General features: G+C 42.6%; 1 protein-coding gene across 2 annotated transcripts; it reads right to left on the reverse strand.

Annotated features, from left to right (window-relative positions):
* Nucleotides 1-1,040: 1,040 nt before the first annotated feature.
* Nucleotides 1,041-20,865, reverse strand: tmem268.S (transmembrane protein 268 S homeolog). Of its 2 annotated transcripts, XM_018232820.2 has the most exons (11): nt 20,795-20,865; nt 14,372-14,482; nt 11,375-11,532; nt 7,427-7,534; nt 5,689-5,786; nt 4,922-5,029; nt 4,609-4,758; nt 3,239-3,349; nt 2,561-2,632; nt 1,967-2,152; nt 1,041-1,703 (listed from the first exon to the last, which is right to left on the reverse strand). In XM_018232820.2, exons 4-11 carry the CDS (start codon nt 7,512-7,514, stop codon nt 1,524-1,526), a joined length of 993 nt encoding a protein of 330 aa, XP_018088309.1. In that variant the 5' UTR covers nt 7,515-7,534; nt 11,375-11,532; nt 14,372-14,482; nt 20,795-20,865; the 3' UTR covers nt 1,041-1,523. The 2 variants fall into 2 exon arrangements, with proteins under 2 accessions (XP_018088309.1, XP_041430937.1); XM_041575003.1 differs by lacking the exons at nt 14,372-14,482; nt 20,795-20,865 and adding an exon at nt 14,198-14,312.
* Between the last annotated feature and the right edge of the window lie 1,752 nt (nt 20,866-22,617).

The raw sequence follows: 22,617 nt of genomic DNA on the forward strand, positions 1-22,617 counted from the left end.
TCCATGTACTATTTACAGTATATGGTTAAGTCCTGCAGCGGAAAAGTGTACCCTGCGGGTTGATGGCAAGATTTTATGGTGCGAGTACAGATGTGGGTTGTGGTATCCTCTATATTTCTTTCTTCATTGTCTATATTTTACTCCTTTTAAAATTTTACACAACTTTTTTCTGTCTCCATCCCTTTTGATGATGTCACTTCCGGTTTCCAGCAACAGCACTTCCTGTTTAATGGTGGTTGGCGGTAAGGTTGCCACCTTACCCCTTTAAAACTGAACACAATTAGCCTGCATGGCTTATTAGCTGAATTTTGTGTGCAGCAATGCATCAAAATGAATTGCTAAGTATTCCATATGTGTTCGGTTTTAAAGGTGTGTGGTGGCAACCCCAGGCTGTAGGTTGCAGATAAGGCCAGGGTCAGGTAGTGGATCCAAGTGGGTAAATATGTAGGTTGTGGTTTGGGTCGGGTCCTGGTTTCAAAAATTGGTTCCGCGCAGGACTCTAGTATATGGGGCTAGAAGTACATGTTGCACGTTTAAAATCTCAAGCAACAATCACTGATCATTTCTGTACAGTACCCAAAGGGGGATGGACTGATTGAAGAACACCTATCTATATTTATTAATCTTCAAAAAGCTGTACTTATGTTGCTGTTACAGTACAAAAGGTTCTCCATTGTATTTTTTTGACTTGTATGAGCAAAAAGCTCTATTTTCCCTACTCAAGCTCTTGGCTCCCCTCACTGGATAGGTATGGCACTAACACAGCCTGCAGTGATTGTAAATTGAATGGAATAATATTCATATGCTGCTGTACAAGAGCAGTAGATGTGTACCCCTCTCTATGCAATGAGTACGTTCCATGGAGCAGCTGCTGTTCTTGAACTACACACACTGATTCAGCCACAGTGTACCCAAGAATAGCATTGGGCACCCATCGTCATCTTTATCTACGCTTTACAAACAAAACAGTATCAGGTTACATAGTGTGGAAAGACTGCCAATCCCTGCCAATAGATCATCACAAACTCAGAAAGCTGATATTGCAGCAGACTGCTACTTTTGCAGGTGTCTTTTAATATATTTCTACATTTGTCATAGTTAGATTATCTCTGAAGGCACCGAGAACTTTAATCATAAGTCTTCTAAAAAAGGCAATTCACAAAATACACATATATAAAAAGAGTACAGGGAATGGTGGCTTGTCCATCCAGAGAGCTCCATTCTCCATCCATGGTGATGGCTGACTTTGCTTTAACCGACCAAAATACTTGTTGGATGCCAGCAACTTCCACATATGAGTAGCCCCTGCTACAGAGAGTAGAATGCCACAGTAATGATAATTTTCCAACTGATTTCCAGTATACTGGACAGATTTAATTGTATAAACTTTGCAAAAGTTTGCAGTGCAGCACTTCAGTTTTAGAGGTTCCCCACTGTTGTTATAAAGCCCTTTCAGCACTAACCCATGAGCCCTAGCCAGCCGTTCAAATAAGTTATGTCCGTTTCTCCTTCCAGCTTTTTCTTCAGATCCACATGGAACACCGTCCAGGCTGCAGTATGGTGCTCTCTATGAACTGGCACGGGCAAGGAACATTTATGAGCCCAGTATGTCCTGTTTCACTGCCATGTGGCAGGAGCCCTGTGATCAGGAGGCGCACGTAACATGCACTTGATACAACCAGGAGTTGCCGAGCCATTTCCAGCTAGCAGATAAACAGAATAAAGCAGGAATCTTAAGAGCAGCAATAATGTGTATTCAACACCTCACTGAGAATATAACCCCCTTCCTTCCCTCTAACCACAAAAGCAGCAGATTATTTTACAGTACTTGGCCTAAGAAAAAAGCTGCTCACATAGTTCCTATGCCCCAAAGGTGACATCAGAAACATGCAGAGTATTCACCACTTATACGCCACTCTCAAAGCACATTGTTTCAAAAGGTTCAGCACACAGTATTCTCTCTCACCTGTGGTTCATTCTCATGGATAAGGGGAACCTTTTTGCTGCAGAGTATGGGCTTTTCCCGGGTTCTGTCAGGCAACAATGGGGTGTCTTCAGCTGTGGGTTCTGCAGGTCTCCCCTGAGTTAGTTCCGGGTCAGCTGGAGTCTCTATGATGATAAAAAGGTGGTCCAGACACTGTCTGATATCTTCCTGAATGGTGTAAATACAAGACCAAAAAAGAGTTGATCACAAGATGTGCTGCAAATGTAGGACACTTCATCTCACAAGTGTCTTATCTGCCTATATGTCCTATCTGTGCTATTTCCACTTGTTGAACATTCAAGTTAAATGGATGGAAAAGGCTGTGTAGCGAGTATGAATAAAAACAACAGAATCACAAGTCATGTTTGTATTCCATTTATGTCCTCTTTGATGGATGGGAGCTTTGAAGCATCTGCCTCATTCTTCATAAGAAGCCTTAGAGAAGCATATAAATGCTAGATGCTGTTCTGTGAAGCAGCATGGCAACTTCAACTCCCCTATAACTGTATTTCTGGAATGATTTACACACATTGATATTTCCTGTATGAGATTCCCTTATTGGGCTTTTCACCTTACCTTGCTCATGCTTGCCAAGTGTTGGGAGAGCCTGTGCTGACAGCCACTAAGATGGAAGTAAATGAAACACAGCTGAGGATGAATGTCAAGGAACTGACAGCAAAATGAGTCCTGCATCGGGTCGGGTACCCCCGGAATAACCGCAATATGATTGGGACTCGGACGGATTATTCTTTATTTGCCCAGTGTGAGGGTTCCCAGCGGGTACCCAATCCTTTGTGGTGGGGGGGGGGCTATAGGTGGGCAATGCAGGGGAAACAGCGAAAAATCCAAGCATCCTAATGGTTAAAAATGCTCGCTCTGACGTCACTTCCTGTCAATGTCACTTTTGGACAGCTCAACAAACACTGCAGGGAGTGGGTTGGGGGAAAATTTGGGAAGTTGCCAAGGCAGGTAAGCGGGTACAGGTCAGGCTTGGGGGAAAACAGGCACAGGTTGGGTGCAGGTTTTAAAAAACAGACCTGTGCAGGTCTCTACAGCAAAAGCCCCATCTGCTAAACTGCACTGCAAGGGAAATTAGGCTGGCCATGGCTAAGTTTGACTACAGCATGTCATCTGTAAAGAACTATGGGAACATACTGGCGCTATATAAAGCAAGGCAAGATAATAGCAATCTTTATGCACAATACCATTTTACCAATAAGCTATAACCTCCCTATCTCCTCCAGTGAAGGATACAGAAGGGACCATGTGACATTTTCGTGACCGGTCACTTATCCCCAGTAGGACATTGTGCTCCATGAAGATCTCGTTGGCCACTGCCAGTCTGACATCTGTGTTCATGTTTATCTGTTAGGGTGCAATATTACAAGGGTTGAAGAAAAGTGGCTTGGAGAGACTCAGGGGCTAACATTCTGCTATATTTCCATGACTACTTGTCCACTGGCAGAACTGCTTATTAAAGATAATGGATGGAGTAGTATTAAAGGATAGAGGATGAACCACTGGGTAAGTGAATTCTTACTACCTGAGTACAGATATGAGATCCGTTATCTGGAAATCCGTTATCCAGAAAGCTCCACATTACCGAAAGACCATCTTCAATAGACTCCATTTTATCCAAGTAATCTAATTTTTTTTTTCATTATTTCCATTTTCTCTATAATAATAAAACAGCACCTTGTACTTGATCCAAACTAAGATATACAGTAATTGATCTTTATTGGAAGCAGAACCAGCTATTTGGGTTTATTAAATGTTTATATTATTTTCTAGTAGACTTAAAGGATAACTAAACCCCCTTTCTAATAAAAACCCCTACCCTCCATAGTCCCCCCTCCCTGCTCCCCCAGCACAGGTGTTCACACAAGCAAATGCCCCTAAGCTGGTAATTACCCCTCATTGCAAAGTCAGCGCAGTGTAACTCACGGACGCCATCTTGAGGCGCTTCGGAAATCTTCAGGTCCTTTCAGTAATTTCCGTGGCTTTCGTCGCATGCGCAGTTCTTCGGGACTGGAATAGTGCTACAACTGCCCACGTGCCAATACGGCACTTTCTTTCTTGTTTTCTGAAGCGCTGAAGATGGCCCCCGTGAGCTCCGTTGACTCTGCAATGAGGGTTAATTACCATCTAAGGGGCATTAACTTGTGTGAACACATGTGTGGGGGGAGCAAGGAGGAGGACTATGGAGAGTAGGGGTTTTTATTAGAAAGGGGGTTTAGTTCTCCTTTACGGTATGAAGATCCAGATTACATTATCTGGAAACCCCATACCTGTACTAAACCTGGTATAGATATTGGGAACCCTGTAGAGAGGATTATGGTTGTGTCCTTCTAGAAAGGCAGTCAAAGGTTTTCCCCACTAGCTACATAAGAAAGTTGATCAAACTGGGAAACCTCAAGTCAGTCATAAGGTCCAACCAGAGTTGACCAAGAGGGCAGGACTATATTTCTGTGTATCTTGAAATTAATTGGGACACAATAATCACTCAGTCAGAGTGAGGTTTGTATTGGGCTAATGTGATTGATCTAAGGTTTTATCCATCCTGGATACTTATGTAAATATGCTTGATATTCTCTAAAAAGGACAATAACTCAAGGTATCCTTACCCGCTTATGATGTCGGTTGATCACCAGGATAACAGCAGCTGTCACAGCAGCAGCAGCCAGAGTAATGGGTATGCTGAATACCCAGTTCTGACTACCTGAGAACATCTGTGTTGTGGAGTAGAGATTGATCCAAATGGAAATGTACAGTATCTAGGAAGGATGAGTACAAGATAGTTTTATTATCACATGTATCTAGTCATTAGAGGCTTTGTTGAAACTGTTTGTTTCACATTGAGAGCTATTGTTATTGGAATGCTTTTCATGAATATTATGGAACAGTACAATGGTGCAAGAAGCACATATGGTAACTCACCAGAGCCAGGATCATTCCAAAGCCCCGAGAGCTGAAGAAGATGTATCTGCGGAGCTCAGGAATAAGAGCCGTGACTTGTAGGCAATCCCTGCACTGCTCCAGCGGGACCTGTCGGAGAGAGAAAAAAGGGAGACCTGCATCAGAACCAGATGAACACCTGGTAAATACATTGGTACCCTCCAGAGGTGTCGCACCCCCCATCCCAAACTGCACCACTGGGGACCCCCAAACGACTTTATCTGTCATACCTTGTTCTGTAAAGCAGAGAAGCACATCAGGGTTTTGGGGGGCTCCATTGCATCCTGCTTCAGGCCATTCTCTCTGCAATCAATAACCCAGAGCATATGCAGTTGAAGCCTGCTTGGCATCAGCTGTGCCTGCTCCTGCGGAGAGATTCCTGAGGACTGAAGCAGCAAAAGATGGAGCCCCACCCACAACCCTGCTGTGCTTCTCCGCTTTACAGAACAAGTCAGATGGAGTCATTTGGGCGTCCCCAGTGGTGCAATTTGTGATTGGGGGCGCAACACCTCTGAAGGGGACCAATAAGGCACAGACAGGTTTTTCTCTGCAAAAATGGCCAGTTAGTGATTAAACAGAGCAAGGAAATACCAATAACAAATTAGTACAATGAAATTCTGAACTTCTTATCAACCCTCTCAGTCTGCTTCACTCCCTTTGCCATTTAATTATCTAAAAACAGAGTTTCTCAGCTTTAAGGCATAAACAGTCCTGAGCCTAAACTCCCACTCTACTATAACTTTTCTCACCTGGATTCCAAAGTTCTGGAGTTTTCTTAAACATTGTTCCATGCGCTCAGCTCTAGATGTGTACGGAAGCGCTACCAGCAAGCGCCCATTGTACAGACCTGTGTGTTGTTAGGGAAGGAATATCACCTTTTAGCTTAAATTGAAGCAGTGGTTCTCTGTAACCCAACATACAATCAAGAACAGAAGATCAAGGAGCTGCACACACTCAATCACATGCAGACGGGTACTTTGTGACCACAGAGGATAACCTTCCCTTGCCTGGATGAAAAATGGAAGCACTGGCTGTCACAATAAACAGGACCTGCTTATTACTGAGTGTGTGTTGCTACTCAATCTTTTATTTTTGCAGCTGGTGTCTAGGGAGGTCAGTACCACCATTGAAGGTTCAATTTTGAATTGTTCTCCACCTTACTCTCAATATTTGCTTATGCACAATGACAAATAAAGGGCAAGTCAATATCAAACGCACCAGGAAATGTTATATGTTATATTCTATAGTCTAACCCCACGCTGGGGGTCTACTTGCCCTTTACATGAAAACAGATGCAACAAACAGATGCAGGCAACGCAGCCTTTCATTTAGGAGGTTTCTGTCATGGTTCTGTGCATCATAGTATTGTCTGCTTGGACTGCCAACAATAGTGCACTGTACGTGCCATATGCTTGGGATTCATTACCTTTTTAATAATGTATTACTTTTCTATCCAAGCATGAGCCATGCAGTATATAAAGTGCAGATGGTACAGAACAAGAAAAGTTTGGGGCTGAAACTATTTGTTCAGGGTAAAACCCCCAAAGCAAATGGAACCATATCCTATAACAAATAAGACAGGGGACACTTAGGGGGTTATTTATTAAAGTCCGAATGCCAAAAACTCAAAAATTTGAGGTTTTTTTTGTATAAAATGCAAAATTTTTAGTGGAAAAAAACTAGAATTTTTTGGAATTTATTAAATAGGGATGCACCGAATCCAGGATTCGGTTTGGGATTCAGCCAGGATTCAACCTTTTTCAGCGGGATTCAGATTCAGCCAAATCCTTGTGCCTGGCCTGAACCAAATCCAAATCCTAATTTGCATAGGCAAATTAGGGACGGTAAGGGAAATCACATAACTTTTTGTCACAAAAAAAGGAAGTAACATTTTTTTCCACTTTTTCCCATCCTGTCCTGCATATGCAAATTAGGATTTGGATTCCGTTCGATATTCTGCTGAATCTTTCATGAAGGATTCAGGGATTCAACTAAATCCCAAATATTGGATTCGGTGCACCTCATTGTTAAACCCTGATGGTGTTAAAAGTCAGAATAAACAAGTACTCCAACTCAGACCTGCCGAGTTCATGGAAGTCCTGAAGATAACCTGCGCTGGGTTTTGTGCAATAATCCAAAGATTTTGTGGTTTTCGCCCAAAAATCCCAAAAATCTGAGTTTTCGGGCGTCAAAACCGAAAACTTTGTACGATTCAAATTTTTCACGATTTTATCGAGTTTTTTTCAGCACAGGAAATTTTTGATAAATGATGCATTGATAAATAAGGGGGAAAAAAATGTGCGGATTTGGTTTGACTATTTTACCGACTATTTTTCAGATTTTGATAAATAATCTCCTTAATATACTGTATCTGTATCAATCCCAATTAAATATAGTAAATGTTATATCCTTACGGATATGGATTGTGCGTATGGTGAGAAGTGCTGCAAAAGGGGTTTCTTTGGTTTTCTGGATATTTTTGCTCACCTGAGTGTAAAGATTCCCTGGGGTCAAGGCTCACTGTCTCACTCCTGCTCTCTGAATCCTGAAAATTCATATTGCCGCACCAAGTCATGCACTCACAGCCTCAAATACCTGCAGCCATTGGCAAAAAATATGGTTGTTAGTGTGACTGTATCTTGTGGTAAATACAGATGCAGCATCAATTAAATCTTTAGCACAATACACCCATTAAGTCATTCTTCTGATATTTAGCTATGCCCTTTGCCATAGGTCCTTATCCCAAAATAGTAATACAGGTATGGGATCCGTTATCCGGAAACCCGTTATCCAGAAAGTTCAGAATTTCTGCAATCTGGTTGCTAGGGTCCTAATTACCCTAGCAACTATGCATTGATTTGAATAAGAAACTGGAATATGAATAGGAAAGGCCTGAATAGAAAGATGAGTAATAAGAATTAGCAATAACTATTGCTACTATAGCCTTAGAGAGCATTTGTTTTTTAGATAGGGTCAGTGACCCCTATTTGAAATTGGGAAAGAGTAAGAAGAAAAAGCCAAATAATGCAAGAACTATAAAATAGAATAAAATGAAGCTGCTTAGAATTTGATATCATACTAAAAGTATGGTGATCTTTAGTGACGAGCAAACTTTTTTTACCAAGTTTCGCCACTAAAATGATGCCTATAGAAAAAAAAATTGTCACCTCTAGACTTTAATGCAGTTTTCGCCTTTTCTGGAATTTTTGGCGAAGCAAAACGGGTCAAATTCGCCCAACACTCGTGATCTTTAAACTCAATATGCCTCAGCTCCCTTCTCAACTCCCCACCAATCAGCCTTGTGACTGAGGCTGTGAAATAGCATACGGAGCACCCCAAAACGAGGGCAGTGATCACTCAACGACTTTTCAACACAATGGCAGGATAGTCTATTTTGGAATGCCAAGAATATGACAGGGGCATCATGGGATCATGGGAGGAACCAAAAGCTAAAGAGCCTTCTACCGAGTGCTTTGGCAGATCTGCAATCACAAGGTTACTTGCACAGGGGGTCATTGACTGTAGCACTATTCATCAGTTATCTTTTATATTTAAAGGGGTGGTTTACCTTTATATTAACTTTTTAGACTAGAATGGCCAATTCTAAGCAATTTATCAAATGGTCTTCATTTTATTTATACCTTTTTTTCCCCCTTCCTTTGACTCTTTCCAGCCATTAAAAATGCTCTGTAAGACTAAAAACGTATCGTTAATGCTAAACAACCCCTCTCCTATTCATATTCCAGCCTTCAGGCTGATTCCTCCCATGATCCCAATGATGCCCCTGTCATATTCTTGGCATCTCAAAAGAGAATTGTAACTATTCTGCAACTGTGTTGAAAAGCAGTTGAACGGTCACTATCCTCGTTTTGGGGTGCTCCTTATACGATTACACAGCCTCAGTCACAAGGCTGATTGGTGGGGAGTAGATAAGGAAGCTTAGGGATATTGAGTTTAAAGAACACCATACAATAAAGGAGTGGTTCAAGTTAACTTTTAGTATGCCAATCTAAGCAACTTTTCAACTGACCTGCATTTGATAGTTTTTGAATTACATGCCTTCTTTTTTTTGCCAATTCCAAATGGGGAGCACTGACCCCATCTAAAAACAAATGATCTATAAGGCTATAGAAGCAATAGTACTTGGTACTTTTAATTACGCATCTTTCTATTCAGGCCTCACCTATTCATATTCCAGTCTCTTATTCAAATCAATGCATAGTTGCTAGGGTAATTTGGACCCTAGCAACCACTTTGCTGAAACTGCCAACTGGAGAGCTGCTGAATTAAAAGCTAAACACCTCAAAAACCACAAATGATAGAAAAGAAAAACCAAATGCAAATTGTCTCAGAATATCACTCTCTACATCATACTAAAATTTAACTAAAAGGTGAACAACCCCTTTAACAATGTATAGAACATATTTATATATATCTTTAAAAAAGTGTCAAAAATACTTATCTAAGGGGTATGGTCAAAAATATGTACAATTTTGCAAACACGATCATCACTCTCAGGTAAAAAAAAACATATTTCTTCACATACCATTGGAAATAAACAAGTTTTTTTTTTACCTATAATGAGAGTGAAGATCCTATTTGCAAAATGAGATTTATATATATATATGGGATGACTTTGACGTAGTTGGCCAGCTTAAATATATTGCAATATATGGACAAACAATCCCTGTTTTGTTTAAAGGGTAAGGCATTTTTCAGTGGCAGTGTGCACAAAATGTCTCTGTCTTAAATATATTGATAATGGGTTGAGTGCAGAGGAATCTTGTATTTGTCTATATGTATTTTGTGGTCACACCCTCATTGCACCCCCGCCTAATGATTTTAAAAACTAGTGGTGAGCACAACTTTCCCTTGTTTGTTATAGTTCTACAAGAGCAGTGACCAGCTCCATGTTGTAGCTCCCACCCCCTCCAACTATAGTCAGGTGATCCCACTGGTGTCTAATAAAAGGGCAGCCAAGTTTGGGAGTTTTACTTTGAAAGCAGCTAGTAAGTTGCAGGTAAAACGTATTCGTCCCTTTTATAAAATGTATAATGAAACCATAGAATTCTTAATGAATCAAATGAAAATTGAGCATAGGACTGGCCAGATATGGGATGACTTTGACGTAGTTGGCCAGCTTAAATATATTGCAATATATGGACAAACAATCCCTGTTTTGTTTAAAGGGTAAGGCATTTTCAGTGGCAGTGTGCACAAAATGTCTCTGTCTTAAATATATTGATAATGGGTTGAGTGCAGAGGAATCTTGTATTTGTCTATATGTATTTTGTGGTCACACCCTCATTGCACCCCCGCCTAATGATTTTAAAAACTAGTGGTGAGCACAACTTTCCCTTGTTTGTTATAGTTCTACAAGAGCAGTGACCAGCTCCATGTTGTAGCTCCCACCCCCTCCAACTATAGTCAGGTGATCCCACTGGTGTCTAATAAAAGGGCAGCCAAGTTTGGGAGTTTTACTTTGAAAGCAGCTAGTAAGTTGCAGGTAAAACGTATTCGTCCCTTTTATAAAATGTATAATGAAACCATAGAATTCTTAATGAATCAAATGAAAATTGAGCATAGGACTGGCCAGATATGGGATGACTTTGACGTAGTTGGCCAGCTTAAATATATTGCAATATATGGACAAACAATCCCTGTTTTGTTTAAAGGGTAAGGCATTTTTCAGTGGCAGTGTGCACAAAATGTCTCTGTCTTAAATATATTGATAATGGGTTGAGTGCAGAGGAATCTTGTATTTGTCTATATGTATTTTGTGGTCACACCCTCATTGCACCCCCGCCTAATGATTTTAAAAACTAGTGGTGAGCACAACTTTCCCTTGTTTGTTATAGTTCTACAAGAGCAGTGACCAGCTCCATGTTGTAGCTCCCACCCCCTCCAACTATAGTCAGGTGATCCCACTGGTGTCTAATAAAAGGGCAGCCAAGTTTGGGAGTTTTACTTTGAAAGCAGCTAGTAAGTTGCAGGTAAAACGTATTCGTCCCTTTTATAAAATGTATAATGAAACCATAGAATTCTTAATGAATCAAATGAAAATTGAGCATAGGACTGGCCAGATATGGGATGACTTTGACGTAGTTGGCCAGCTTAAATATATTGCAATATATGGAAAAACAATCCCTGTTTTGTTTAAAGGGTAAGGCATTTTTCAGTGGCAGTGTGCACAAAATGTCTCTGTCTTAAATATATTGATAATGGGTTGAGTGCAGAGGAATCTTGTATTTGTCTATATATATATATATATATATGTGTGTGTGTGTGTGCAAGAGTTACAGGGACCGGTGTAGCTATGTTCATCAGCTGTACAGATTTAGGCTGAATTGATATGGAGTAATAACCCAATAATTGAGAAATGCAGAATCACTGTCAGAAGGAAGGGAGCAGTGAGTAATGTGGTCAAACGCTTACCATGGTGCTGATAACTATCCCCGACTTCCTCTCTCTCTCTCTCTCTCTGTGCACTTGTTCTGGCTTGTCAGCATTGGCGCCAATGTGTGTATTTCAGTTTTAAGGGGTAGCTCAGCACCCAAAATGCTGTCTGAAGCACAGGGCCATTATCCCGAGCCCTAGGAGACATGAAATATCAAATATCCAATCACAACCCTTACTTGCAGTATATGGAGCAGTAGGAAAAATTATAAGGAAAGGATACAGAGTATGGATCAGTAGGAGGAGCTACAGGGAGAGGATAGTGTATCAAGCAATAGAAGGAGCGATAAGGAGAGGATATAGTGTATGGAACAGTAGAAGGAGTTATAAGGTGAGGATTGAGTGTATGGAGCAGCAGGAGGGGTTATAAGGAGAGGATTCAGTGTATGGAGCAGTAGGAGGGGTTATAAGGAGAGGATACAGTGTATGGAGCAGTAGGAGGGGTTATAAGGAGAGGATACAGTATATGGAGCAGTAGGAGGAGTTATAAGGAGGGGATACAGTGTATAGAGCAGTAGGAGGGGTTATAAGGAGAGGATACAGTGTATTGAGCAGTAGGAGGGGTTATAAAGAGAGGATACAGTGTATGGCGCGGTAGGAGGGTTATAAGGAAAGGATACAGCGTATGGAGCAGTAGGAGGGGATACAGTGTATGGAGCGGTAGGAGGGGTTATAAGGAGAGGATACAGCGTATGGAGCAGTAGGAGGGGTTATAAAGAGAGGATACAACGTATGGAGCAGTAGGAGGAATTATAAGGAGGGGATACAGTGTATGGAGCAGTAGGAGAGGTTATAAGGAGAGGATACAGTGTATAGAGCAGTAGGAGGGGTTATAAGGAGAGGATTCAGTGTATGGAGCAGTAGGAGGAGTTATAAGGAGGGGATACAGTATATGGAGCAGTAGGAGGAGTTATAAGGAGGGGATACACTATATGGAACAGTAGGAGGAGTTATAAGGAGGGGATACAGTGTATGGAGCAGTAGGAGGGGTTATAAGGAGAGGATACAGTATATGGAGCAGTAGGAGGAGTTATAAGGAGGGGATACAGTGTATGGAGCAGTAGGAGGGGTTATAAGGAGAGGATACAGTATATGGAGCAGTAGGAGGAGTTATAAGGAGGGGATACAGTGTATGGAGCAGTAGGAGGGGTTATAAGGAGATGATACAGTGTATAGAGCAGTAGGAGGGGTTATAAGGAGAGGATACAGTGTATAGAGCAGTAGGAGGGGTTATAAGGAGAGGATACAGCGTATGGAGCAGTAGGAGGAGTTATAAGGAGGGGATACAGTGTATGGAGCAGTAGGAGGGGTTATAAGGAGAGGATACAGCGAATAGAGCAGTAGGAGGGGTTATAAGGAGAGGATACAGCATATGGAGCAGTAGGAGGAGTTCTAAGGAGGGGATACTGCGTATGGAGCAGTAGGAGGAGTTATAAGGAGGGGATACAGTGTTTGGAGCAGTAGGAAGAGTTATAAGGAGGGGATACAATGTATGGAGCAGTAGGAGGGGTTATAAGGAGAGGATACAGCGTATGGAGCAGTAGGAGGAGTTCTAAGGAGGGGATACTGCGTATGGAGCAATAGGAGGAGTTATAAGGAGGGGATACAGTGTATGGAGCAGTAGGAAGAGTTATAAGGTGGGGATACAGTGTATGGAGCAGTAAGAGGGGTTATAAGGAGAGGATACAGTGTATGGAGCAGTAGGAGGGGTTATAAAGAGAGGATACAGCGTATGGAGCAGTAGGAGGAGTTATAAGGAGGGGATACAGTGTATGGAGCAGTAGGAGGGGTTATAAGGAGAGGATACAGTGTATAGAGCGGTAGGAAGGGTTATAAGGAGAGGATACAGCGTATGGAGCAGTAGGAGGAGTTCTAAGGAGGGGATACAGAGTATGGAGCAGTAGGAGGAGTTATAAGGAGGGCATACAGTGTATGGAGCAATAGGGGGGGTTATAAGGAGAGGATACAGCGTATGGAGCAGTAGGAGGGGTTATAAGGAGAGGATACAGCGTATGGAGCAGTAGGAGGGGTTATAAGGAGGGGATACAGTGTATGGAGCAGTAGGAGGGGTTATAAGGAGGCGATACAGTGTATGGAGCAGTAGGAGGGGTTATAAGGAGAGGATACATCTTATGGAGCAGTAGGAGGGGTTATACGGAGAGGATACAGCGTATGGAGCAGTAGGAGGAGTTATAAGGAGGGGATCCAGTGTATGGAGCAGTAGGAGGGGTTATAAGGAGAGGATACAGCGTATGGAGCAGTAGGAGGGCTTATAAGGAGAGGATACAGCTTATGGAGCAATAGGAGGAGTTATAAGGAGGGGATACAGTGTATGGAGCAGTAGGAGGGGTTATAAGGAGAGGATACAGCGTATGGAGCAGTAGGAGGAGTTATAAGGAGGGGATACAGTGTATGGAGCAGTAGGAGGGGTTATAAGGAGAAGATACAGTGTATGGAGCAGTAACAGGAGCTACAGAGAGAGGATACAGTGTATGGAGCCTTAGGAGTTGTTATAGGGAGAGGATACAGTGTATGGAGCAGTAGGAGTTATAAGGAGATGATACAGTGTATGGAGCAGTTATAAAGAGAGGTCAGGATACAGTGTATGTGGCAAGTATAGGGAGAGGATAGGCTACAGAGCTGTAGGAGGAGTTATAATGATACAGTGTATGGAGTTTTGGAGAGAGCAAGTAGGAGGAATAGGGAAGTAAAGCAATACATAATGGTAGTGAGTAACTGGAAGGCGTTAGACGCAGCAGGGAGTTATAGAAGAAAGGGATTATAGGTGTGGGGGTGGTTGACCTGTTCTGCTCATGAAATAACTATACAGCACGCCCGGTGACTTCCTGGGAAGTGGGAATTCACTGTACGAACACCCCAAACCCCCTGTCACTGGGTGGTGGCGCTTCTCGCTATCCTCCTGACAAGACTCTTTTACCAGAGTTCCGCCCCCCTCTGTGTTAACCTATTGCTTACCCGGATATCGTCTTGATCACTGGGAAGGTCCTGGGGTTTCTGGAAGAATCCTGGGAACCGACACACGATTAGGTTTCATCAATACTGGAGTGTGAGTCCTTTGCCCTAGCACTAAAGAGAATATGGTACAGTCCAGAGAGTGTTATTGTACTAGTTAGTGCCTGGTCAGCAGGGGGCGGGGCTACACAGCATCTGCACGTTCAATGGGAGTGGCTCTGGATTGACATACCTGGTATTGCTTGATATTTTCCTGCTGCCAGTGACGTATCGTAACTAGACATAAAGTGGCTTGGCCCCCTTATACTTGTTAATCTTTTAAACACTAGGTTGAAGCCTGTATATGAAAGTCAGGTTTACTGGGTATCACCTCCCAGATCTGTGGTACTTAAAGGGGTACTGTCATGGGAAATTATATTTTTTTTAATAGCAATGGTGGTGCTTCAGCAGAATTGTGCACTGAAATCCGTTTCTCAAAAGAGCAAACTGATTTTTTTTATATTTGATTATGAAATCTGACATTGGGCTAGACATTTTGTCAGTTTTCCAGGTGCCCTCAGTCATGTGACTTGTGCTCTGATAAACTTCAGTCACTCTTTACTGCTGCACTGCAAGTTGATATCAACCCCTCCCTCAACCCCCCCCCCAGCAGCTCATCTAGGGTTGCCACCTGTCTGGATTTCAGCCAGACAGCCCAGGTTTGGGAAGGGCTGCCCAGGTAAGTGCCTATCTGGACAGGACATTGAAGTAAATGTCATGGGGATCAGTCAATCACTGATTGCCAAGTCATCAGCCATGCCCCCTACATCAACCCCTCTTTCAGCCCCACCCTTGACATCATCCAGCCGCCCTCCTACATCACTGGCCCGCCCCCTGCCCATTTCCCCCAAACAAAAAAGGTGGCCACCCTAAGCCCATCAACAGAACAATATTACAACTAAAAAAATACATTTGTTGGGTTAGGAATTACATTTTACAGGCTAGAGTGAATTATTTGCAGCGTAAACAGTGTAATTTAGAAATAAAAACGACACCATATAAATCATGACAGAATCCCTATAAAGGCACTGCCATTCATCTTGCTGCCAGGCAAGAATTAAAACAAGTAAGGCATGGTAGTTAGGGCCAGAATGAGATTCAAATAGACCCTGGTAATTAGGGATGAGCCCTGCTTTTTAAGGTTTGGCCAAATCCAGGGGTACGGGTTTGGCTGAATACCTAACTAAATCTGAACCCTTCTTCTGCACCAGAAAAGGTGTCAGAAATACCAGGCTCTTGGATTCGGCTAGGGTTGCCATTTTTTGGCCTGGTTGAAACCGGGCAGGGGGTGGGGCTGTGATGCAATGCGGCAAGTCGTGATGTCAGGAGCGGGAATCCTGCCCAGTTTTCCTAGCAGCACTTCAAAAACCAGACAGGTGGAAACCCTAGTTTTGGCAGAATCCTGGTAAAAATAGCTCACATTTGGCCGAAACCTAGTAAAAATAACTCACATTTGGCCGAATCCAGAATTCGGTACATCCCTAATGGCGATGGCATTTTAGGAACCAAGTAGAGGCCCAAACAGCCCCCCACCAGGCCAAAAAGTAGTGGCTGTCTATGGCATCCTAAAGCAGCCCTCCTTGATGGCAGGAGTTCCTGACTGGTTCACATGATGTGAATGGAATATATTTCCCTGCCTTAGTCTTGAAGATGTGGTAGGTTACCTAACTCATTTCTGGGCAGCACCAAAAAGAACAGAGGCACACAGGCAGAGCCCTGCACCATTTATTAGCCGAGTGCAAGAAAAAACCCTCTATTTGGTTCCGTGCTTCACCGTCAGACAGTGTGCTGGGACTGTTGAAACCCATCAGGGAGCTATTGAAATAAAATGTGGCAAAGAACCATTGATTGTGATAAATGACACAGAAGCTTTGTGTCATAACAGGAGTTAAAATACCCAGTGCAGTGCTGTAATTACGTCTGGTGTTGCCCTAGGCTCCAGGCCTCAGCCCACCCCTTCCTCTTGCTGATCAACACATGCACCAATTGTGGAAAGGTAGGGGGATCCCTCTTGCCCTTAGCCCTATGTGTCTGCAGCATTTTTTTTGGCTATTTTGACACCCAAGTGCCATCCCCCACAGCTGCTACCCTAGGCACGGGCCTTCGAGTGCCTACATAGAATCAGGGCTGGACCTAGTGGTAGGCAGAAGAGGCACCTGCCTAGGGTGCAATGATGGGGGGGCACTGGGCAGGAACCTGTTGAAGGGTCTTCTGGCTACCCCTAGTCTGGGTTCACTCTATTTTCCCCTCTTGTCACTGCACCTTCCCCCCACGGGGGAGGGGGGGTGAGGTGCCCGCCAGGTTTGCATAAAATGCCTCCAGCTACAACCTCTCCGGATTATAGACTTTAGCAAGCCTCTAAACATGTTCTTTAAACATAAACTGACTTGCACAAATTCAAAAAGTTTCAGCCAATTTTTACAAATGCAGGCCACATATTTGAGAACTTGTAGCCCCCTTAAATCCATTTTTAACCTCCCTTTCCAACAAAATGAATTCCTTTCCCATGTCATGCTGCGATTACACATCACTTGACTGAAAGGAAGATTAAAAGCATTTTCTTTTTTTTTTGTGGAGGGGGCATGTGAATTATGAGTTTTGTGCTTTATACGGTGAATAACGAGCTCTTACTGCTAAAAAGGAAACGACAACCTATTTATAAACATGCTTTCTCTTCCTTTTATTTTTCCCTTAAATGTACAGCTATATAACAATGTACCCTGCTTGAAATAAAAGGTAAGCTTTTCTGTATAAATGTAATTCCTGTGCTGCTAATGGTTGGCTCCCAGGATACCAGGAGCTTGCTTTGCAGCCTTAACAACCATAAAAATAGAGAAAGTATTAAGTCTGGGAAAGTTCTATTCTAAGAAAAGAGAGAGAGTCTGGTAAGGTTCAGGTTTTGATGGAGAATACTTTCACATTATTTTTCTCTAAATGCTCCACTGACCTCACTGTATAAAAATGTGCCAATCACAAGTGGGCAGTCAGAGGTCCTGTGCCTACATCAGCATAGGACCGAAATAGTGGGACACAAGGTGGTTATGATTGCTGCCATTAGTAATCATGGGGCCGATACTACTAAATTATCAGGGCCACAATTATATTATTAGGTCACCAGTCACCTTGGCCCCCCTGGATAATGGGCCTACAAAGTAGAATGGAAAAAAATGAACCATGCATCCATTGTCACATTTTAGGGTTGTATTTAGGTGCCATCCTAGGCAGTGGACCTTACTGCACCCCCCAACATATGAGTGCCTGTGAGGTCACTTCCGGAGTTTGGCACTTATGGTCTGCAATGCACTGGTGCCTGTAGCGCTTACCCCTTTTTATTTTTCTTTAAAAAAATGTATTCAATTATATAGGCACCCAAGGGCCGCCCCCAAAAAGCTGCCGCCATAGGCGTAGACCCTCGGGTACCTATATATAAATATGCCCCTGGTCACCCAACCCAACTACCCTGCAAACCCCATTATACCAAACAGTCACCTTTGCATCTCATGGAGCCCCTGACTTTAGTACCCCCCTAATGGTGGCTCTGAATGTGAGGCCCAAGAGTAAGTGTTGACAGGCAATGCAACTGATGATCATTTTTTTAGACCTTTGTTGTGACCCTCTATCCCACATAATTCAAGATCGCTTCCACCTAATATAGCAGGCCACAACCCAGGTGTAATACTCTGTTTTCAGTTTTTAAGTCAATAGTTTAAAGAGGAGAATAACACTACAAATAACAGTGATTTAATACAGCATCGGACTGGGCCAGCAGTATGTCGGGAAAAACCCGGTGGGCCCCAGCCCCCATGGGCCCCGCCGGCCCAGACCCGCTCCACAGAGCTTGACCTCCCCCTCTGCTCACTTTCAGTCTGTGACATTACCTGGCATGGCCAGCAAAATATCAACCCAGTACTTACCCCCATTTAAATGAAAACAATAGCACAATCTTAAATAGCTGGTTTAAAACACAGCAGGGCCGGAACTAAGTGTAAGCAAAAGGGGGAGCAAGTGAAAGGGGGGCAAAAATTAATTTAAAAAATATATTGCATTATACTCTTGGATATTGTTTTCAGCATCCCTTGTCTTTTTTTCTGTAACTCCCTTTGTACCTCTATATTTTTCTACTATCTCTTCTTCTCTGTTTGTTTATTCAGACAACCTACGGGTTTCTGTAACTGAACCTTCAGTCACGGTGTCAGATACTATAAAAAAGCAGTACAACCAAGACAAGGATACAGCCACTGTGACACCATCACTGATCCCATTTAGCACTAAGGCTGACTCATTTGCTGTGAGGGCTTCACAGAAGCCAAATTTACTTCATGATGGAAAACCCCAAGTTACATTTTACCGAGGATTTAATATCACAGAACAAAAGGCCATGATAGTACCTTTTCAAACTGCCAAGATTATTTGGCTGTCATGTTCTGTATTTTAGGATAGTGAAATTGACATAAAAGTCTCTCTATAAAAAAAAATACAAGGAATTAAAAGTCAGAGTTTATTAAAAGTTCGAATTCCAATACCTGTGTAACACCACTTAATCCTTTAGATTGTAAACTCTTTTACCAGGGCCCTCTGCTGTCATTTTTATTCTGTAATCCTTGTATGTAAAATGATTGTAAGACCCTTGCTTGTAATATATTAATATAAAGCACTAAGTAACTTGCTGCTCCTATATGATTAAATGATGATGATGTGGCCTTATGCCTTTATATGAAATTATTTCTTTGGGTGACAGGTGCCCTTTTAAAAGGATTTTGATGTTTATAAACTTCTAGTTACACCATGACTGAGCATGCTGGGAGTTGTATTTCACAAAAGCTGAAGGGATTTCTATCCCTGTAGCAGGACGATTAACTGTTAAATGACAAGGAGAGTCTGTGTCACTGGTGGGTGCTATTTTTTTGGGCACCACCAATGACTCTGATCACTTGCCTTGGGCCTGTTCTTTAAAAATTGCACTGGCCCAAGTGATGTGAGGGTTAAGTGGTTGAACTACAGGGGTGCGACTGAACCAGGGCCGCCACCCAACCCTGTACACAACTGTGTGCGCCTCTGGTTCCTGCCCCAGTGTACTTCCCAGCCCAGTCTGACCCGCTCCTAACTCTATCCTGCAATGGTTGGCCAAATTTTAAACCCAAACCCATGCCCCGGTTACTCTGGGTTTTGGGTAAACCCACACATCACTACAACCAATCCCATTGGGTTGATGGAGAGGTATAATACAAACTGAACTTATCATCTTTCCACCTAAGCCTGGTCCTACTCCCCTATTTACTATCTCTATTGATGGCATGCTCATTAATCCTGTCAACTCAGCTCATTGTCTGGGGGTAATCTTTGACTCCTCTCTCTCCTTCTCTGATCATATTAACACCACTGTCAAAACCTGTCACGTTTTCTGACGCAATATTGCCAAAATCCGTCCCTTCCTTTCACCTGATACATCCAAGACGCTCATGCATGCTCATCCTATCCAGACTAGATTACTGTAATATTCTACTAACTGGCCTCCCTAACTCCCATCTCTCCCCTCTACAGTCTGTATTAAACACTGCTGCCAGAATTATCCTCCTCTCATCCAAAAGGGTACAGGCCCCTCCGCTGCTGAAGTCCTTATCATGGCTTCCTATAAAACAAAGAATAACTTATAAACTCCTCCTCGTAACCTTCAAAGCCTTTCATTCCTCTGCACCTAACTACATCTCATCTCTTGTCTCTCTATATGTTCCTGCCCGAAACCTCTGCTCCTCTCAGAGCAACCGCTTGGTTGTACCCCCACTACTACTGCTGTTTCCCGTATCAAACCCTTCTCTCTTGCGACTCATATTTGGAATGTCATTCCTGAATCTCTCAGGAGAGAATCCTCCTTCAATGTTTTTAAAACAAAACTCAAAGACTACCTCTGGGAGCACCTGGATAACACCTGAACTGGCACTTATATAACAGTAACAAACTGTAACCCACAGCACCTTAATACCCCTCTGAATTGTGTCTGTATGTTACCCTCCCATTTAGACTGTAAGCCCTACGGGGTAGGGTCCTCTAGCATTTTGTTTCCTTGACACTGAGCACTTAATCTGTATTGTAATTATATTTTTTATGTTTATGTGAATTGTATTTCTAATAATGCACTTATTGTTACTTTTTATTCCAATGACCCCTTGTTTGTTACTACTAATTTATTGTTTTGCTGTACAGTGCTTTGCCCTCAAGGAGTGCTTTACAAATAAAAATATACATACATACATAACACACCGACTGTCTCCTGCCTACTACAATGTGTTGGAGTCATAACGACCACTGCCAGACCATGGCTCCCAAAGCTTTTGTTGACCAAAATCCCCCAGCATAATAAGTACAAAACTAGGACACTCTCTTCCTTACCTTGGACCTTCTGCAGATCTCACTCTCTGTTCCCCTGCTTCTTGTGCCACTGCCTTACTGCACAGCAATGAAAAGTATGTCAGATGTTTTACAGTCAAATTCTCACATCATACTGTCTGACCCCCTTCCTTCTTAGCTGGGAGGTGCAAATTGAATCTAGAGCTTCTGCTACAAACTATATTAGATAGGCACTGTGCCGCAGGGTAAAGTGACTTCTGAAGGTCGCCAACAAGCTGCAGGCCTCTCTGCATTAAGCTAGATAGGGATAGATAGCAGGTCCATTGGGAAAGGAGCCTTCAGTCACAATCCTGTATGTACAATAGGCAGCTTGTCATCTACAAAAGGTGGGTAGTAACAAAGAATCACTGTTACAGATGAAATGTTCAACTGCCTTTCCAAGTTATCACTTGTCTGTTCCATTTCTACAGCAGCTTTCCTCACTGCTCGGAGATGTTGGTGGCATATTGTGTTGCAATAAATTGAAATTTTCACAGATTTGTCTGACCCGAGCTACTGGTTAAAATACACCCTTGTACACAAGACATGTTAAGAACAAGTATTTGCATTATGTACCTCTAAAAATAGGAGGAATGTGTCATTAAATAGGCCATTTTGTGCTGACTTTTTGTCAACCAATGCACTACTATATTTGATTGACTGGCTACCTACTAGTGATGTGCACAAAACCCATGGGCTTGGCAGGTGCAGGCAAGCCAATCAATGTTATTTGAGTTTAAGCATGATTTTCCGATCCTCCTGTCTACCTGCTATCTCTCATATATGTGAGTACATATGCGTATATTATACACCCGCCTGCCACTTCAGTAAGTCGGGAGTGGGGGGAGGTGAGGCACGGGTATATAAAGAATGACGGCTTGCTGTTTGGGCTGGTTCACAAGTGGGTGGTAAGTTTTGACAAAAAGTCAACCCACACATCACTACTACCTACTTTGCTTCTGTGAATAATCAGTTTGGGCATGTCCTCTACTCCAGTAAGGATTGTTTTAAGCCAAATTTGAGGGTGCTGTGCACTGCATGGCAGTCACCCTTCTGGCTGTTGGTAGACACATAAAGTACTTTAATAAGAAATCTTACTGGGTGTTGCCATGGTATAAATGTGCATTATGGAATGCCAGGTCAGGCTGGTTTTGGATTGGGAGAGGGTAAGTTAGATTTGACAATAGGGCTAGTTGACCATGGGATGACTTTTTGTTGACCCATGCATTACTAGAATTGATTGACTGGCTACCTACTAGTGATGTGCCCAACACCTATGGGTTGCCATGCAGATGTACATATAAAATGTGCAAAGTATAAATGTGCTCAATGGTAATGTTTAATCCACGACTGCATAGCTAAGGGCAAAGAGACATAGAAACATATTCAGCCCTGTGTTATAAGGAAGGTCTATTTTTTTCTTTAAGAAACCTGCAGAAGCCATGCTACCTGGGATTATGTTAGAGCTGTGTGGAATGTAGGATGCAGATGTCGAAAGCTGGAACAGAGGAAATGACATCTACTGCTGCTGACACTGTTAGTCATTAATGAGCTGGCTATGTCACAGCCGTACTTCTCAAAAGGATAGCATATTACACTTCCATATTAAAAAAAGGTTTGACAAGGTCACTAGTTGCTAATTTTTTGTTGTACATGAACAATGATTCCCAGCTTTGATCATCTTGGCTGTAATGGCAGATACAGTGGATGAGCTGAAGTAAGAGTACTTGCGCTACATCACACAAGGGGGCAAATTCACTAAAGAGCAAATGAGCCCACCTTAACACAAATGTGGCATGCCCCTCAAATGGTAAAAAAAAATGAAA

The sequence above is a fragment of the Xenopus laevis genome, chromosome 8S (genome assembly GCF_017654675.1).
Source record: "Xenopus laevis strain J_2021 chromosome 8S, Xenopus_laevis_v10.1, whole genome shotgun sequence".
Lineage (NCBI taxonomy): Eukaryota > Metazoa > Chordata > Amphibia > Anura > Pipidae > Xenopus > Xenopus laevis.

Bases quoted from the DNA above. Each gene is read 5' to 3' on its own strand.
- tmem268.S (XM_018232820.2), bottom strand. From the start codon at position 7,514: ATGACTTGGTGCGGCAATATGAATTTTCAGGATTCAGAGAGCAGGAGT. The intron at 5,030-5,688 runs GTGAGAAAAGTT...TCTCTCCGACAG, and splicing joins TCCAGAACTTTGGAATCCAG to GTCCCGCTGGAGCAGTGCAG. The intron at 2,153-2,560 runs GTAAGGTGAAAA...TACACCATTCAG, and splicing joins ACTTGGCAAGCATGAGCAAG to GAAGATATCAGACAGTGTCT.